Source organism: Lissotriton vulgaris, chromosome 3_1 (assembly GCF_964263255.1).
Source record: "Lissotriton vulgaris chromosome 3_1, aLisVul1.2, whole genome shotgun sequence".
Lineage (NCBI taxonomy): Eukaryota > Metazoa > Chordata > Amphibia > Caudata > Salamandridae > Lissotriton > Lissotriton vulgaris.
Window position 1 is genome coordinate 1,635,609,436 of NC_141689.1, and position 17,370 is coordinate 1,635,626,805.

At 42.0% G+C, this 17,370-nt stretch overlaps 1 protein-coding gene across 2 annotated transcripts in view; it reads right to left on the reverse strand.

Moving 5' to 3' along the window:
* The window catches only part of PLAA (phospholipase A2 activating protein), a 184,825-nt gene that overhangs the window by 13,875 nt on the left and 153,580 nt on the right, over positions 1-17,370 (reverse strand). For both annotated transcript variants that reach the window (XM_086962122.1, XM_086962123.1), the window contains 2 exons: positions 10,670-10,741; positions 6,864-6,965 (listed from right to left, as the gene is read on the reverse strand). In XM_086962122.1, the coding sequence (XP_086818248.1) occupies positions 6,864-6,965; positions 10,670-10,741 (174 nt within the window). The remainder of the gene's footprint in view (positions 1-6,863; positions 6,966-10,669; positions 10,742-17,370) is intronic.

Consider the following 17,370-nt stretch of genomic DNA (forward strand, 5'->3'; position numbering starts at 1 on the left):
GTAGGGTGTGCGTGGACTTCTGTGTGGTTGCCAATGTTTCCAATAAAAAGTCTTCCTCTAAGGAATCAGAGTATAATAGTATCCCATGGTATTGAGCAGCTCTATTAATTGGTTGCGCAAACCCAATATTGTCATCTGGTGGTTATGGCCTAGAGGTATTGAGGTCCGGGTCGTTGTGTAGGTCGGGATCTGTGTTGTCGGGATCTGTGTTGTAATCATCTCAAGGTGTGGGAATGGTATGTGCGTCGTCATCCCTATCTGGATCTCCATCCCCACCCTCATCAGTATAATCATCTTCATCATCCGGTGGTTGAGGTGAAAATGTAGGTTGTGGGGAGTGTGCTGTAGAAGTTAGCAGATTTGGATCAGCTGGAGAAGGACTGAGAGGTGGAGAAATATTAGTGCCTACCTCCTTTCGCTTTATGGGTATTTCAGAGTCTTCTGAAGTGTCCAATTTCCTCTTTTTAGGAGGCTTGGCGAAAACTTTGCCAGTTTCTGGGTCAATGTAGAGAGCTTGTTGCTTTTGATCAGAAAAATCTGGTACAGGCTGTTGTGTGGGTACAATGTCCTTTTTCGGTGTCGAAGACTTAGGGTCAGAATGTTGTTTAGACCGTGTCTTTGAAGCTTTGTGTGGGGTCTTGGACTCTTTAGCTTTGGGTATAGGAGTTTGTGGCTCCGAGACCTTTTTCAGCTCCAAAGGTTTGTTCGCTCCGTAGATTTTTTTCGGCTCCGAATGCTTGTCCTTTGTTTGTTTCGACACCGAGGGTTTTGGCATCAAGGCTGTTTCCGGTGCAGACGAAAAAGGGAATGGCACCTCTTTGGTTTTGGGCTTCGGTGTCCAAGGTGATTTTTCGGCACCAGAATGGGGTTGGCTCGATCTCGAGCCGGAAGGCTTTTCTTTTGGTTTCATGGCCGGGCCTGAGGACAGGGCGTCTGAAATGTGTTGCCGGTGTCGACCTGAGCCAGAGGGCGAAGGTGTTACAGGAGCCTTAGGTTTGGTTTTGGTTGGTAGAGGAGTCTCGGTACTCACGGACCGCTGAGCCGGAGTGACTGTCTCTTCTTCGACGTCGAAGTCATCGGCTTCGGAGATGGAGATGTCCACTTCATCAGCTTGTTGCTCTGGGAGATTGGGATCTGCTCTGAAGATGTCCGAAATCGAGCCGCTTCCACAAGACATTTCGTGAAGTCGAGTCCGATGGACACAGATGGTTTTCTTTGACCTGAAAGATGCAAAGGCCTCGCAGTTCTTGTCTTCGTACTCCAGGGAGAGGCAGAGATTACAATCCTCGTGAAAGTCCGTGTGTGGGAACTTCGGACCACACCCGGGCCATTTTTTGAAAGGAATCCTTTCCATTGACTGCTGGCGTGGTCGGCGCGGATAGGCCTAACGGCCCGCGTCGAAGATCTAGGTCGAGAGGTTTATTTTTTGAAGATGCGCGTCAAAGGGAGAACGAGATCGAGGCAATACGGTCGAGTGGAGAGGGATTGCGCGTCTAAGGGGGTTAGAAAACGACACTGACCTGGAGCGCAGCAAATTACATCCGAACTCGATGATAGAAAAAAAAAAACAACCTGAAGATGGAGTCGGGGCCCATGAGCACTGTCACCCCAAGTAGGAGTCACCTATCTCATGACTACAAAGATTTCTTCCAAGACAAAAACAAAGTGCAAACATTCAAGCCCAAAACCAGATGGCGATCTATGCACAAGTATATGATCTACAGGCCATATGCCTCAAACATTAATTTTCCCTCCTGCACTAAATCCGGTCCCTTTTTCTTATGCTTCTCTAGGAGATATTGGAGTAAGTCCTCCATCTCATCCCGATGAGCTCGGTCGTATCTGGCAAGACCCGGTGATTGACTGATTGTGCAGCAACTCGTGCCTGAGGCATTTATCAACTTTGACTCTTTGTCAGGAGGTGGTGCATCAGCTGTTTGTGAGTTTGCTCTTTTGTGAGATTTGGACACAACCAATGAGTCTGCTGGAAGCTGACCTCAAACAAATATTGTGTCATATTGTGGTAGTTTGTACCTTTTGCCCACCCTAGGTGTAATATTTGATGCACATGTAGAGTCCTTAAAAATATCCTCTGCATGGCGCATGATGCTTTTTAACATTGGAACAGATTGAGATGTTTTGTGTGCAGTACCTAAGGTTTCACCATGAGGTGTTATCATCGGGAGGTGAGGGTTTGGCAGGATAAAGATCAGGGTCTCTTTCTCCTGGAGGGTCTATATGATAATCCTGTCAGGGGTCTGTGGTGCTTCATAATTGTCATCCTCAACATCTGCGTCTGGGTCTGTGTGAGGAGATCCCAGAGGTGTATAATTTAGAGGGTTTGTAAGTGAAGAAAGTACCAAGGGTACAGGTGAACGTGGTGGTGGTGAAGGAATAGAGTGCAGTGGACTGGTGGCTATGTCGTCCTCCTTATTCAAAGGTATTTTATATCCAGTGTCTTGTAGGAACACATTTTTACTTTTGGAAGATGGTACTGGCGCAGGTTTTGCTATAATGCGTCCAGTGTCTATGTGAATATGTTGTTTCTTTTGTTTTGGATCAGGCTTTTCTTGCATGGTTTGTAGAATCGGCTTTGGAAGTGTTGGAAGAACATATTTATATTTCGGTGCTGAAATTTTCAGGACCAAAGTGGTCTTCCCTTTCAGTGCCGGTGCCTTGGGAGCTGAAGAGCTACTGTCTTGGTATGGAGCCTGAAGGCATTATTTGTGCTTTTGGTGCCGAGCTGGAGGGCGGGGCATTTGAAGCAGAGTCTCGGTGTCTACCATGGGTGGACAGCAGTGGTGGCCCAGAAGCCTTTTATTTGATAGAAGTTGGTTTTTGTCAGGGAAATTGGATTTGGGTACTTACTGCACCTTGATCAGCTGGAAGCTAATTGAACTGGAGATTGATTTCAAGTTCGGAGTCTTGAATGGATAAGGCCTCTTTTTTGGCCGCCAACTCTTCTATGTCTTCCTGTTGTTCAATGTCTTCTTGACCAAAGATATTGGGGGTGTCTTCTGTGTTCTAACTCTGCATGTCTCCGCATTAAGCCAGCTGGTCCTGCAAAGCTTTTTTAGATGAAAACGACAGACAGGCATCACCGTTTTCTTCTTTGTGCTGTGGAGATGAGCACAAATTGCTGACTTTGTAAAGGTTAGTGCGCGGGTACTTGGAGTGGCACAGAGGGGAGAAAGACCTTTCCATCAGCGTTTAATGTTGATGGAGCTGGTATTGAGTAGAAGGTAACTCAGACGGGTTCAGCCTAAAGGCCGCAGTTGGGGTGTTCCGACCCGATGAGTGAAGTTTTCTGAATTTCGATACGAGAGGGATGGAAAAAGCGTTAGAAACAATACAGACGAGGGTAGAGTAGATTGCACACTGAAACGATCCAGAAAAACAGTCTTGAACCGGAGCGCTGCAATACACGTTTGAACACCATGGCAGAAAGAAAACGATCTAACAGTGGAGTCTATACCCATGCGCACTATTACCAAGAGGAAGAGTCACCTTACCTCGTGAATCGAAAGACTTTGTCGGGAAAAAAACTTGTAAACATTCAGAACCAACACTAAATGGCAGGAGCAGGAAACGTATGTGTATCTACAGCACACATGCCTCAAACATAGAATGTATCTGCTTCCCAGAATCAACAGCTTCCCTTTCATCTCATCATTCACCTCAGCCAGAAACATGGGACACAGTTTAACAATTGCATTTCCTCAAATTGCCAACTCTAAGGTCCACTTCATTGACCTTCTCAAATAAAGCAGAAAAGGGCTATATTATTTGAACCAAAAGACTACCCTACACTCCAGATCTTGGGTGGTACAACAGAGCAAAGTGGACTATTACAATATCCTTATGCTACTCTTTCTTCACTAAACCTCATTAAACCTCATGAAATTCTTTAATTTGCCACTCATACTATTTTCTACTTCACCACTGTACCTTCAGGCTGCCGGTACGTAGTCCCCCAAAGGGCACTGCAGTATTTTCCAACATGAAAATACATTCCTATAAGGGATTAGTTTGCGTTCAGCAAGGAGGACAGGTACAAGTTAAATTACCTGCTCCCCTATTAAAGATGTTGAACATATAAAAACATAATGACCATTCTAGCCCACATCTGAAAACAGCCAATTAATGTTAATGTTCTTAACTATGACCAATCCCATTTTCTATACCAACCCTCATTGCACAATGGGATGGTTCCCAAACATGGGTAACCCTCAAAGGATCTTGCATCTCCAGGTTTGTAGCATCAACCCATACATTATACTGTTAAGCACATCTATATCCAAACTACAAAAAGGCAATCATTTGTGTAGTTACATCAATTTAAGAACTGGAAGGAAATCCAGAGTACTGAGGCTTCATCACAATTGGCTTCAGTTGACCAATCTTCATTTTGGCATGCACGGTTCGGCTGACCAACCCACTACTGCCTCCTGTTCTATTTTTAGTTTTCCATCATCCACTTCTGCAGTTCTTTCAACAAGTTACAGGCTCCCACGGAGTCCCAGAATAATGTTCATGCCTAGGATGACCCTCAAATTGAATAGACCTGAATCAGCCATAAAAAGCCCAGCGGTATGACTGGAAAAATCCCTGACCATGGAATACCAGGTAACTATACGGTCAGCTGGCTGTTTTGGAATCATGTTGCGCAGGATTAAGATTCTACCTTTTCTCGCCCAGTCCCCCCAGGAAGGAGGCTGGTAGTGCAGGCTTTGATCCTTTCTATACTGGATTATGGAAATTTGTTTTACCTAGGTGCTCCCAAGGCAGTGACAAGGCAGGTTGTGCAAAATGCGTCAGCAAGAATGCTCTTGGTATTATTATCAAATGTGACCGATATACCATCTGCCTTTTTACCAGTTAATTATATCCTATGTAACTAGCCGGATGGAATATCCGTCATATATGTGATGGAGTAACCCAAGAGACGAGACAAACTATAAACCAGGCTTCAAGACTCCCCAGGCTAATCTCTTTGCAGCAGTCTTTCAAATCCCATAGCGGTCTAGGCTTTCTACAGTATTTTTCTATCACTTAAGTCAGAGGAGTATGTAATATGACTCCGTTCATTCATACATTTCTGCACTGCCCAATTACCTCAGTTCTCCTTCCCTTTCAATGACTCCAACATGGATTTTTTCCTCCGCACAGAAACTCCAAAGCAATGCATCCCATAGTCTTCTGCGTCCCTGCTCCAGGAAACTCAATGTCCTACCAAGCATCCACCTAAGGTGGTCCACCTTGTAGTAAGTAATTTCAAAGTGGCAACACCACTATTTCATGTTTTCTGTGGGTGATGTTCGCATAGGTAACTTCCAAGTCATTCTTTTTTTTTTTTTGCTTTAAATAGTTTGAATGAGGTCTTCACCTTGTGCAGCAAGAACCCTTAGACACTATATGGCTGTATGAAAACTGGGGTGTGGAGAAGACTTCACACACCTCAGGCTACACACATTATAAGGCGTTATGCTCTTTGGAAAGAGACAATTCTCACTTTTTTTTTTGTTTAGGTACAAACAAGCTATTTACCCATTTGCCTGACCCCTCCCTTTGACCAGTTCGATGTTACAGATTGGCCCTGAAAGTAAAAGTGGGTTGGTCAGACATGAAGGTGGACAGTGACCCAGAAACAAAGCTAGGTTTGGCAATACAGCAACACTTACTACTTGTGCAGGAGCTTCAATACAACATTCCGTCACTTGCTGATTATTTGTTTAAAATTGGAGACTGCCCTACTGCTCCTGTCCCTCTTAAACTCTATGGTCCCGGTCAAAAATAATTTGTCACCTTGTGCCCTTCCGTTTTATCAGCAGGGAAGTAAAAAGTATCTCCTAATTCAATAGCACAATTCCCCCGAGAATGCATGCTGACAGTATACCATATGAAGCTGTCTAGCGGGACTCAACAGCAGGAACCCACCGTCCACAGGCATCCGCAGGCTTCAGAGCAAACGTTAATCAGGTAGGGAGTGGTAAGGGTGATTCCATGTAACTCACTCAATTCCAGGACCACTTTCTGTCTCTGAAAGACCTGCATCTACCCCTAAACCTGGATGACAGGTCTGGAAGGAGGTGCTTCGGGACAATTCAGAGCTAAAATTTATCCAGCCATCGTAACCTTAGGCTTTCATCCAAATTTGCATGGCTAACCCCTTACGGTCATAGAAACTCCATTTGCAAACCAACCCTACTTTACCATGCAACTAACCTTTTGCTCAGATTAACATCCTTTCCCTACCACTATCAGACTGCTGAAATCTCCTCCTCCTTAACCTGAGATTCAGAATATTCCTCAAAACCCACCTTCTAAATAATCCTGAAAATCATGGTTTAAATCACCACTAGCTTTATAATACCTCACTTCATGCACACATTACATGTTCATACCTTTCAAAACGTTTCCGACCAGTAAGCCAGGCTATACAATGAGAATGCTAAATTGAGTTTTTCAAATCGCAGGTATCAAAAGGAAAACAAAAATTACATGCTTGTACCACTGTCCATGCCTCAAAACTAGATTAGAGTTTCAAAAGGAAATCCAAAATTAAGTAAAGGTTTAACATGAAGCTAATTTTATTATATATAGCACAACAAATACAAAGTCAGCCAACAAAACTAGTTATTGGCCCTGAAATATTAACTGCAGCTGCTTAAAAGTATCACCACCACAACCATCTCCACTGCTGACATTGCACTTGCTAATGGATTATATCAACAGTTACAGATTGTACTCAAATAACCTGTTTGGTTATTCAGTTCTCAACATTTAAATGAATATGCTAATAGACATTTCCGCACTTTAAAGTAAGGTTAAAAATGTTTTAATTTCTTTGGGGGTCTACTCACCCATTATTTGCACAGGGCTGGCCTGGTCAAAAGTAACAGCTTCCTTCTTGGGAAAATAAATGTTAACAACTTGAGAGGCATCCAGTCTGTATGCATTCCTACCTATGTGGCATTAAGGAAAAACAATGAATCAGTGAGCAAAACGTGGTACACAAGAAAAGGCTACCTAATGCAGAAAATGACTGACTGAGGAGAAAAGTATAAAGACAAGTCACACTTACATTGGGAAGATGTAGTAATGAAGTACTTAAAATCACAGCTATAAATAACCAGGAATTCTTCAACACGCCCCTGCATCGAGCATGAGTTAATTAAACCTATGATATTGATGTATTAAAATTCCATGTGTTTTCTAGAATAGAATGCAGTGACATCACTGCTTTAGGCCTCATTTGTGCTATCCTGAAGTACTCTATGTACTACTGTCACGATTATTGCATTCCTTTATTTAGTTGTGTGTGATTTTTGTGAGCCCTCTTCTTGGGGGTCTTGGCTCCATCAATGGTAACTATACAGCATCCATGGTGAATTCCTTCTACCGTTCCAACTAATTGAAGTTGTTGAAACCACAGTTAAGAGGACCGAACTTCTAAGCAAAAGGGCTTAGCTAGAGAATTGTTTTTGAATATTTATTTTGACTTGAGTGATCCAACAATGAAGTAAGCAAAGCAGACGGAGAGCTAGAAACCAGAAGCCTCGCTGCGTTACTCTCCTTAGAAAGAAAAAAAATGCTTTTTCCTTTCATAGTTCGAAGTGAGCACAGGCAGTCTTCCCAGGTCAATCTTTGTAGCTGTCTCTCATACACCATAGCAGGTTATGTTTTCTACAATATTCCCCTTCATTCTGGTCAGAGTTGTATGAATTGACCTTTATTTTAGAAACTGCTGCCCAGCCCAATTAAGATTTCATACTCAGTCCTCCATCCCTTTCAAGGACTTCAGCACAGGATCTGCCAAGCGATGCCTGCTTAAGTCTTCTGGCTTCCCACTCCAGGAAGCTCAATGTCCTACCAAGCATCCATCTACGTGGTCCACCTTGGAGCTTTAGGTTATTTCGCTGTAGTGAGATCACTATATCATATTTTCTGTTTGCGATATATACGCAGTAAACTTCCAACTTTTTTTTTTTTTTGTGAATGTGTCTTCACTTTGTGAGAGGAGAACCCTAACATGCTATTTGTTCGTATGCAACTTGGGGGGCGGGGAGGAAGACTTTTCACAGGCTGCACATATTATATTGCTGTTCACTACTTGGAAAGATACACCTCTTACTTTCTCTTTGGTACAGTATGGCCTTCTACCGATTAGCAAGACTGGTCCCTCTCCTCAATTGCATGCTTCAGACGGGCCATGAAAGTAAAAGAGGGCTATTCAGACATGGAGGTGGATTTCAGGTTTCATTAGTATTACAGTAAGTTTGTCAATGGAAATCAGCAATATATTGTTCAGAAAAGAGGGGGAGGGTAGAGAGCCCACCTCCTTCATATTAGTTAATAGATCGTTTACACACTACCCAATATGCTTATCAAATTCTCTACTGAAAAATTTCACAATTTTTCATTTTTATTCTAAATATATAAACTTGACAGTTCTTTAATAGAGTTTTGGTTATTGCTTCAGTAGTTCCAAATCACTCCTGATCATTGCCCAATAGATTATTTAGGGACTCCTGCCACCACTTGGCCATCACTTTGCCCATATCTGAAGGTAACCATAATCAATCTTACCTGGATACCTCAACTGAATCAATCATTTTGAGTCAAGAAAAATAATCACTTTTTTTTAAATTCCCTCACAGCCTCATCCTGTAAAGCTAGGCTACCTAATTCCTTCAGTCTCATGCATAATGCTGTGTCATTAAGACACTTTGGAGGGTTAGGAATTTAAACCGCTGCATTCCCCATGTTTGCATTTCCACCTACTATGCCATAAGGGTACTGTCTGATGACGACATGTATAACTGTGGTCGGGCATGAGCAACTTTGTAATCGGCTCAACCTTTCTTAGCTCTTCTTTTTCAAGATTTCATGAGGGATATTATTGGTGCCATCTAGTCAAAGGAGCCACCTGCTGCAAATGGGATTTGACAAAATGTGAGTGAAGATCTGGGATGGCTAGCCCCACCACCCCACTTCCTCCTTGTCCATAGCTTCCTTCCTCTTTGTTCATAGTCTGCAACACCCCACACTAGCCTTGTAATCAAGATTTTGCACTTTTAGTAACAAAATAACTTACAAATAGGCCTATTTGGTGTACTTTGTTTTCTTTCATTTCCTCTTGGACTTAGTGCTAAAAGCCATGGCACAAGGAGGCATAACTCAGGAGTAAAATTGCACTTGTTTCTCCACTTTTCTCGTCTAAATACTGTCAACTTACTTCCATGGTTGCCACTTTCTCTTACTTGTCTGCCAAACGTAATAGCAAAATTCTGCAAGTTAACAAAAAGGCTGCTTGTTTGGATTGTGTGTATATATATATATATATATATATATATATATATATATATATATATATATATATATATATATATATATATATATATATATATATATATATATCTTTTTCAAATGTGAACTGTGAATGTCAATCAATTCCCTATAATCTTTTATCCATAGTTCACCGATGTTTCAGGATTAAGATTACTCAGTTTATTTTGTACGACTTTTGTAGGTCTTTACAGCATTTATAGGTCAGGCTTTTCTTTCAGGAACAATTTCTTTCAATTATTTGGTAGTGTTATATTCGCTCTCTGCTGTATTCTTGTAATTGTCAAGTCAGTTGAGTGAACAGAAAGCTCAAGGATAGTCTATAAACGTTCTTCAAAAATGGCTTTTCACATGAAACATGAATTAAAACGTTGTTGAGACTTCAATTATGCTTCATTCCCCATTTGCGGTTTATTTGTGCTGAATAGGCTTTGTCCCTAAGGGAGCAAGCACTGCCATAGTGTGTGGCACAACTGAGTATGTCCCAAAATGTAGAAATACTTTTGGCAGAATGTTTTTCCCTAACTCAAGGATCATGCTATTTGGCCAATATGTTCCGGTATACTTGACTGGACTAATTTTCTATTTTGGTGACTCTCAGCCTAATGTGATAAGTGAGTTTACAGTATTTTTTATGTTTTGTGCTTATACAAGTGGTACGTGATAATGCAGCAATACAACATAGTGCTAATAATACACATGCATTTTTGTTTTCTGCTGACATTTGTCAAGAGATTTCTTTCTAGCCAAAACTCCGATACTGAAATGCTCAAGTATGAATTAACATTCACACTTAGATTTTTTCAGGAGGAGACATTCTTGGGCCTGCCTTTTCTACATTTAAATACCACTATCTCTTATTTGATTTTGTGAAGCAGCAGTTTGTTTAATTTACAATACACCATTATGTTACTCATTTAGCTACATTATAGCTTATACAAATTGGGTCCTCTACATATACCAGGGCTGGGATGCCGATACCCTGCATTGCTGGACTACTCTGAAAATTGGAATAAGATCATAATATACTCCATTCACAAATAGCTTTATGGATATTGAAAGGGCCAATGCAGCATTTTTTAACAGTTTTCTATCAGTTCACCAATGCAGACAGCGTGAGAGTCCGTAACCGGACCATGAGATACAATTAGATACCAGTTGTTATACAGTGTTAAACCTTCCCATCCCAGAAGTTGAAAAGTAAATAGTAACATACCGACTAATACATGAAATGTTACTGCAACTAGTAATATATTAAACAAAGCAATATTGCAGACTTGCAAAGCTTACTTAGAAAAATGAAGAAGAGTAATGTCATTACCTGTAAAAGGATCAGCACCACTTGAAGGAGGAACAGTATTTGATCCCGCGCCAGGGACATAGCGACCACTACCTAAAAGAATAAAAATGTAATATTAGCAAACACACATCTACAGAAAACACATTCTTTCATATAAAAAATTAACTTGAATGTCAGTAAGACCTGCTAACTTGTATAGGAATAAAACAATCCACTGACCTTTTAAAAATGTGAACCGACATAATTGAGAAAAAACATTGTGAAAATCTTGCTGTTGGAACAATTAGGTAGAGAATTATCAGGAGCATGTGCTTGCAGGGACTATGCAAGATAAGATCATTAAAAATTAAAATCTACACTTTGCATTTTGTTTTAACACACAACTCACTTCGGGACCATTTCTGCTTGGGATGTTGAACTCCCAACAATAACAATTTGTACAGGAAGGAGAGCATGGACTACGAGTATCTAAATCACCATGGAGGTGACTTTTTTTTATGTCACAAAGAGTAGAACTGTAGCTTGTCTTCTATAAATAAATGACTATGTAACCAAGTCATTTGCCAGCTAGGAAAATGTATCAGGATAGCTAGTCACTATTCTAATACGTATAGACAGACTACTCCTCTTAAAATTTTGCATTAGAAGCATTTATAATGAAGGGTCTGTGTACCTCTTGCTCTTATATATTTTTGTTCACAAAGAAGATTACGCCAAGCTAGAAGTTGTGACTAAAAATATGCTGGTGAAAATAGCCAAACCTCTGTTGTCAAGAGGGAAACACTGACAGTAAAACCGAACTCACTGTTACAAAAAATGTTCATTATTTTGTCCTTCGCTTCCTAGATCTCAAACTGTCGGGACAGATTCAATACTACTGTAAAGAGAATACAGCATGCAACTGAATCGAATTAAAATGTACTGATTTTGAAAGACTCGAGACAAATGAAGCAACAGTCCTCAAAAAAGTGCCCACACAGCAAAGTTCTACACAAACCTATCTCTATCGGCAAAGGGCAACTTTATTTTTCAAATATCAAAATCAATGGCTTGCTGCTATAATACAAAGCATAGGAGGTGAACGATCTTTTTCTATGATCATCGCGCTAACTGTTAATCTTAACATCATATATGCAATCAGTTTCAATCTAATAGGGACTATTAATAATGAAACTGTTACATTGTTAAATTTGGTTAATTAATTAACTAAGGTTAACATGCCCCAGCCACGTATACAATTTTTCACATCATTTCAAAAATTATCACTTTGGGTCTTCTGTAGCTTGACCTGGTCTAGAAAGACAGTTTGCCTCAGCTTTAAAAACCAGCGTAGGAGGCATAGTAGGGTTACTGATAAAGAAACTCAACCAGATCTAAAAGTAAGCGCAAAATGTAATGTACAATTTCTTTTGCAGTATTCAATCTCATTGACAATAGCCACTGCTGGGCACAGGCTTTCACTCAATGTAGCAGATGAGCAAACCATGGAAGTCATATTTATTTATTTATTTAAAGTTTTGTAGAGCGCGTAGTCACCCAGTGGGTATCCCAGCGCTGAAACCATTTTACTCACGAGGGGGTGTAGTCCGGAAAAGTGACAGTTTTTAGGGGAAGAGAAGAGTTTTGAGGGCTTTTCTGAACCGGAGGAGGTTAGGTTCTGTTCTGAGGCTCAGAGGGAGTGCATTCCACTTGTTTCCAGTATTTACCGAGAAGCGGCGGCCACCTATGCGGGCCTTTTTCACTTTAGGGATCGTAATTAGGTTTCCGTGCTCCGAGCGAAGCGCTCTAGTGGGTCTGTAGGGGGTAATCCAGTTGTTTAGTATAGGAGGGCCGGTGTTATGAAGAGTCTTGTGGGCGAGGCAGAGGGCCTTAAAAATGACCCTTTCCCTAATCGGGAGCCAGTGCAGCTTCCTGAGAGCGGGCTTGGCAGATGATCTGGCCGGGGTATTTGTAAGGAGTCGGGCGGCGGCATTTTGAGCCTTCTGCAGAGTTTGAAGAGTGGATTCTGGGGCACCCAGGTAGATGGCATTGCTGTAGTCCAGCCTAGATAGAATTAAGCCCTGGATCAGCATGAGACGCGACTGAAATGGTAGAAGTGGAATAACCTTCCTGCAAGATTTAAGTAAACCATAGCAGGTGCCGGCCGTCTTTCTAGCCTGGGTCCTGAAGGTAAGGTCGGTCTCCAGCCACACTCCGAGACTTTTGACCTCCTTCTTGGGAGTGGGGGGTTCGCCCATGCAGGCGGGCCAGATGCTAGAGGGGAGGCTCGCGGTTTTTTGTCCAAGGAGCAGGATCTCTGTTTTGGAGCCATTTAGCTTCAAAGCAGAGTCACTCATCCACTGATATACGTTGGTAAGGCAGTCGTGGAGATTGGAGGGCTCAAGCTTGGGGTGGGAGAGTGTCACCACCAGTTGTGTATCGTCAGCGTAGCTGACGATAGTGACTCCAAAGGGTGAAACGAGTTCCTCCAGTGGGGCCATGTAAACGTTAAACAACGTAGGGCTCAGGGAGGAGCCCTGAGGCACACCACACTGGAGGGGGATGGAGGGGGAGCGGCTTTCGCCTTCCCATACTTGGTAGGAGCGTCGGGAGAGAAAGGATGCAAGCCACTTCAGAGCTCTGCCTTTAACCCCAACCATATCACGGATCCATAGATTAGAAAGGAATTCCTTTGGTCTTGCATACTTTTACCAATGTAAACATCAGCAGTCCTCCAAACATGTTGCTAAAGGTTGCCAGGGCACTAAGTATCACATTCAAACAAGTATATTTTGGCTACCACATCTGTTTTGAATCAAACTCAATCCCAAAGGTATTTTTAGAACTTCATCTTTTAAAAGAGTGACCAGTCCATGGTTTGAATCAATCAACGTTTAACGGATTCTTATCAAGTATATTAAGGTCATCCGCATGCGACAATGTAACTAGTTCTGGTGGGCAAAGTAAAAAGTGAAACTGTGCACAGACTAAGTATAGGATTAGGTCACTTAAGATATTAGCGGGAGGGTACCAATAGACATCCCTGCCTCAATCACGTGCGTTGAGGGATATAGCCAAGTGATAAATTGCCTAACATTGTGACCCGGTTGTTTATGTGAAGGTCATTCACAATACAGATCAGACGGGCAGGGCACTGCAGGTTTATCAGTTTATTCTACAATAGGAATCTGTCGCTAGTGTCAAGGCTTTCAAGAAGTTTACAAATACACAGCGGAGCAGCACAACACTTCTACCCACATATTTACTAGAAAGAAGTGCAAGGAAGAAAGAAGTTCAAATGCCACCACACTGTTAAAATTGACATTTTTCAAAACATCATCTTTAAGGTATTTTTAATTGTCTTAAGACCATTAATTTAGTTAAGAATGGCTCTGAAAAATATCCTGGCTGGAAAATATAAAAGTCTCAGGATCCAATAAATTGCCTCGATTTTCAGGTCTTCCTCTTTTTAAAGATCGCAACTAGGCATGAGCCCGCTCAGAGTACACATATATTGCCAGTAGTGAGTATGGAGAGAAACAGAATTTAAGTACCATTACCTAACAAATGACATTTGTTTCCAATATTTCAACACAGGTCATCTGCACTCTTTGCTTCAGTCCTTTAGATCTTTTACTTTTTTAAGAACGTGGAACACATATACTCTGAAATTAGAAATTTGGATAACTAATTATTTATTCACCAGTAAAAGTGCTACCTGGATACTTCCTGGGGTGCATAGATATCATCGGTATCGAAATCAAGACTGCTCTTCAAGCAGATGGTCATTCGTAACAGTGGGCACTAAATCAGTTCTGATAGCAACTTAATGCCCCAAATCTATTGTCAAACTTCATGACTACCAGCATGGCTTCCCTGTGAGTCTTTTTTTAATAGAACTTTTTTTTCCTTCAGCCTTAATGCACTCGTCCTCAGGACTAAAACAAAGGAGGCCAATCTGCTGACTCCGCTTTGCCAAGAGCTCAATACAGCTTATGAACAACTCTCCCCTGCAACTGGACAGAAGGACTGAACTATTGTTTTTTTTTATAATACCAACTTGGTTTCGTGGTGAGGTTTTCCTTACAAAGAGCTCCGATCATCTCTAAATGTTCAATAAACCCAGGTTACAATATCTTCTGTACTACCTGAACACACCTTCCTCACTGTTATAGAACTGCTAATACTAATAAGGCTTTCGAAATGGCGTTTTGAAATACCTCTGTTTGAAGTGTGAGTATGTCCATTTATATTTCGATGTTGGCTTAAAGGCAAAATAGGGTGACCAAGCACAATAGACGGAGGTATAGGAGCTCTCTTTTGTCATGCCAAGACAAAGTTATGGCAGTAAGGAAAAAGCATGAGTCATACCAAGTGGAGGGGGGTCTTGTCGAGTCTCTTGCAAAGCACACATTAAAGTGCTGCAAATTATGCTCTTCTGCATTATATGCCGGTGATTTTTGCAATGATGATGTTCAAATTTAAGACCCAGAATATGCCACTTTGAATATCTGCCAATTATGCTGGACTATCAAGCGGACAAGATCTACTACCAAAACATAAAGCTCTCCGTAAATGGAACCAATACATTTTGATTTGCAATGGTATATGCCCTGGATTACTGCAATAAATATGATCAAATTTAGTGTCAGGAATACGTCGTTTTGAATCCACCTCTCTGGCAATTATATTGAGACTATGATGTGCAAGAATATCAGCACTGAATCCTCCTTTTCAGATAGAAGGCTCTCCAGTAAATGTAACAGTTACATTCTGATAAATATTATGAAACGCACAAGTTACTAATTGTGTAACGATATATCTGTAAGAGACATTAGTTAGTGATAGATTCCTTACCTTAGAATATCCCCAGGCGTCAGACTGGATCCGGAAAGTTTTGCGTAGCAGTACCCTTGCGCGTCGGTAGGAGTCGTCTGCGGCTCCGCGTCCGTCGTCGGCGTCGTGGGCACCGTGATGACGTCGTCGGAGTACTTAGACGCCGCCTCCGCGTGCTGACGTCAGTTCTTAGCCACAGCTTTTCCGCGCCAGAAGCGCAGAGCCATGACAAAAACCGACACTGGTGCCAAGAAACTAGGGCCCTGAAAGGGGATGACCTTAACCCTAGATATCGGTTCGCAGAACGGGGAGGATGGGTGGGTCGGTAAGGAATCTATCACTAACTAATGTGTCTTACAGATATATTGTTACACAAGTAGTAACTTGTGCATCTGAAAGAGACACGTTAGTGATGAAATGCATTACTTACCTGTAACAGCAGTTATCCAGTATTGGTATCTTTCATAGATTCACATGCCTGAATCATTCCCCGTCGTCGGGGTAGGAGTCCCCGGTAAATAACAATAGTAATGTCACATAGACATATACTTAGTACTAGGCCAGAGGCCTCACATTAGTAGCCTATCTAGGTCCTTATGTAAAAAGGACCAAACTTTGGCCAGGAGCCAATCAGCTACCATCACCCTTCTCACCTTCCTGGAAGGAGCCCTAGTCCCTCAGATTTTCGTAAGCACAGTGCTAAGTAGTACCTACTGAGAGGGAAAAGTGAGCCCTTCCAGGGGAGGCGGGTGGGTTGCATGTTAATCTATGAAAGATACCAATACTGGATAACTGCTGTTACAGGTAAGTAACGCATTTCTTATCCAGTATTATGGGTATCTTTCATAGATTCACATGCCTGAATCAGAATAGCAAGCAATAATGAGCACATTTCGCATAATACATTCGTAAAGACATAATAATCTTATCATAAGTTGTTACACAGTTTACATGATACTCACAACCTGATAAGAAATGTGCGATAAATTACCTGGAAGGTGGGATGATAGGAAGAAGGCTCACCACTAATGAAATAGATGACGTAGGACAGCCTGCCCCACTGCTGCATCCTTCATAAGTTCAGAGTCCAAGCAGTAGTGCTTGGTGAACGTATGTGGTGTCTTCCATGTTGCCGCTCTGCAAATGTCGACAATGGATACCCCAGCAAAGAGCGCCATGGAGGTGGATACCGCTCTAGTGGAGTGTGCTCGAACTTTTGAAGGCAGAGGATGGCCCGCCTGTTGGTGACAGAAGGCGATGGCCGCTGAAATCCATCTGGAAATGCTCTGTTTTGTTAAAGCTAAGCCTTTTCTGGGTCTGCTAAATGCAACAACCAATTGGTTGGACTTTCTAAATTGCTCCGTCCTGTGAAGGTAGAATTTGAGACATCGTTTGAGGTCCAATGAGTGAAGAGATCTTTCAGCCGCAGATGATGGATTCGGGAAGAAAGATCGTAGGACAATAGGTTCGTTGAGATGGAAAGAGGACGGAACCTTCGGTATAAACTTAGGGTTAGTCCGTAGAATGACCCTGTCGTTCTTGAACTGGATGAAGGGGTCTTGCACAGAAAAAGCCTGCAGTTCACTCTCTCTCCTTGCTGACGTGAGCGCCAGCAATAGAGCTGTTTTCCATGACAAATATTTTAGATCTGCTCTGTGGATTGGCTCAAACGGGTGTTTCATTAGTTGAGCTAGTACCACATTTAGTTGCCATGTAGGTGGAGGTGCTCTAACTGGAGGGAAAGATCTGAATAATCCCTTCAGAAACTGTTTGATTAGTCTGTTGGTCCATAGTGAAGCTCCACACGAAGATCGTCTGAACCTGGATATGGCCGCCAGGTGGACCTTTATTGAAGCGTGTGCCAGTCCTGAATTGGCTAAGTGGAGCAAGTAGGGCAGAATTTGGGC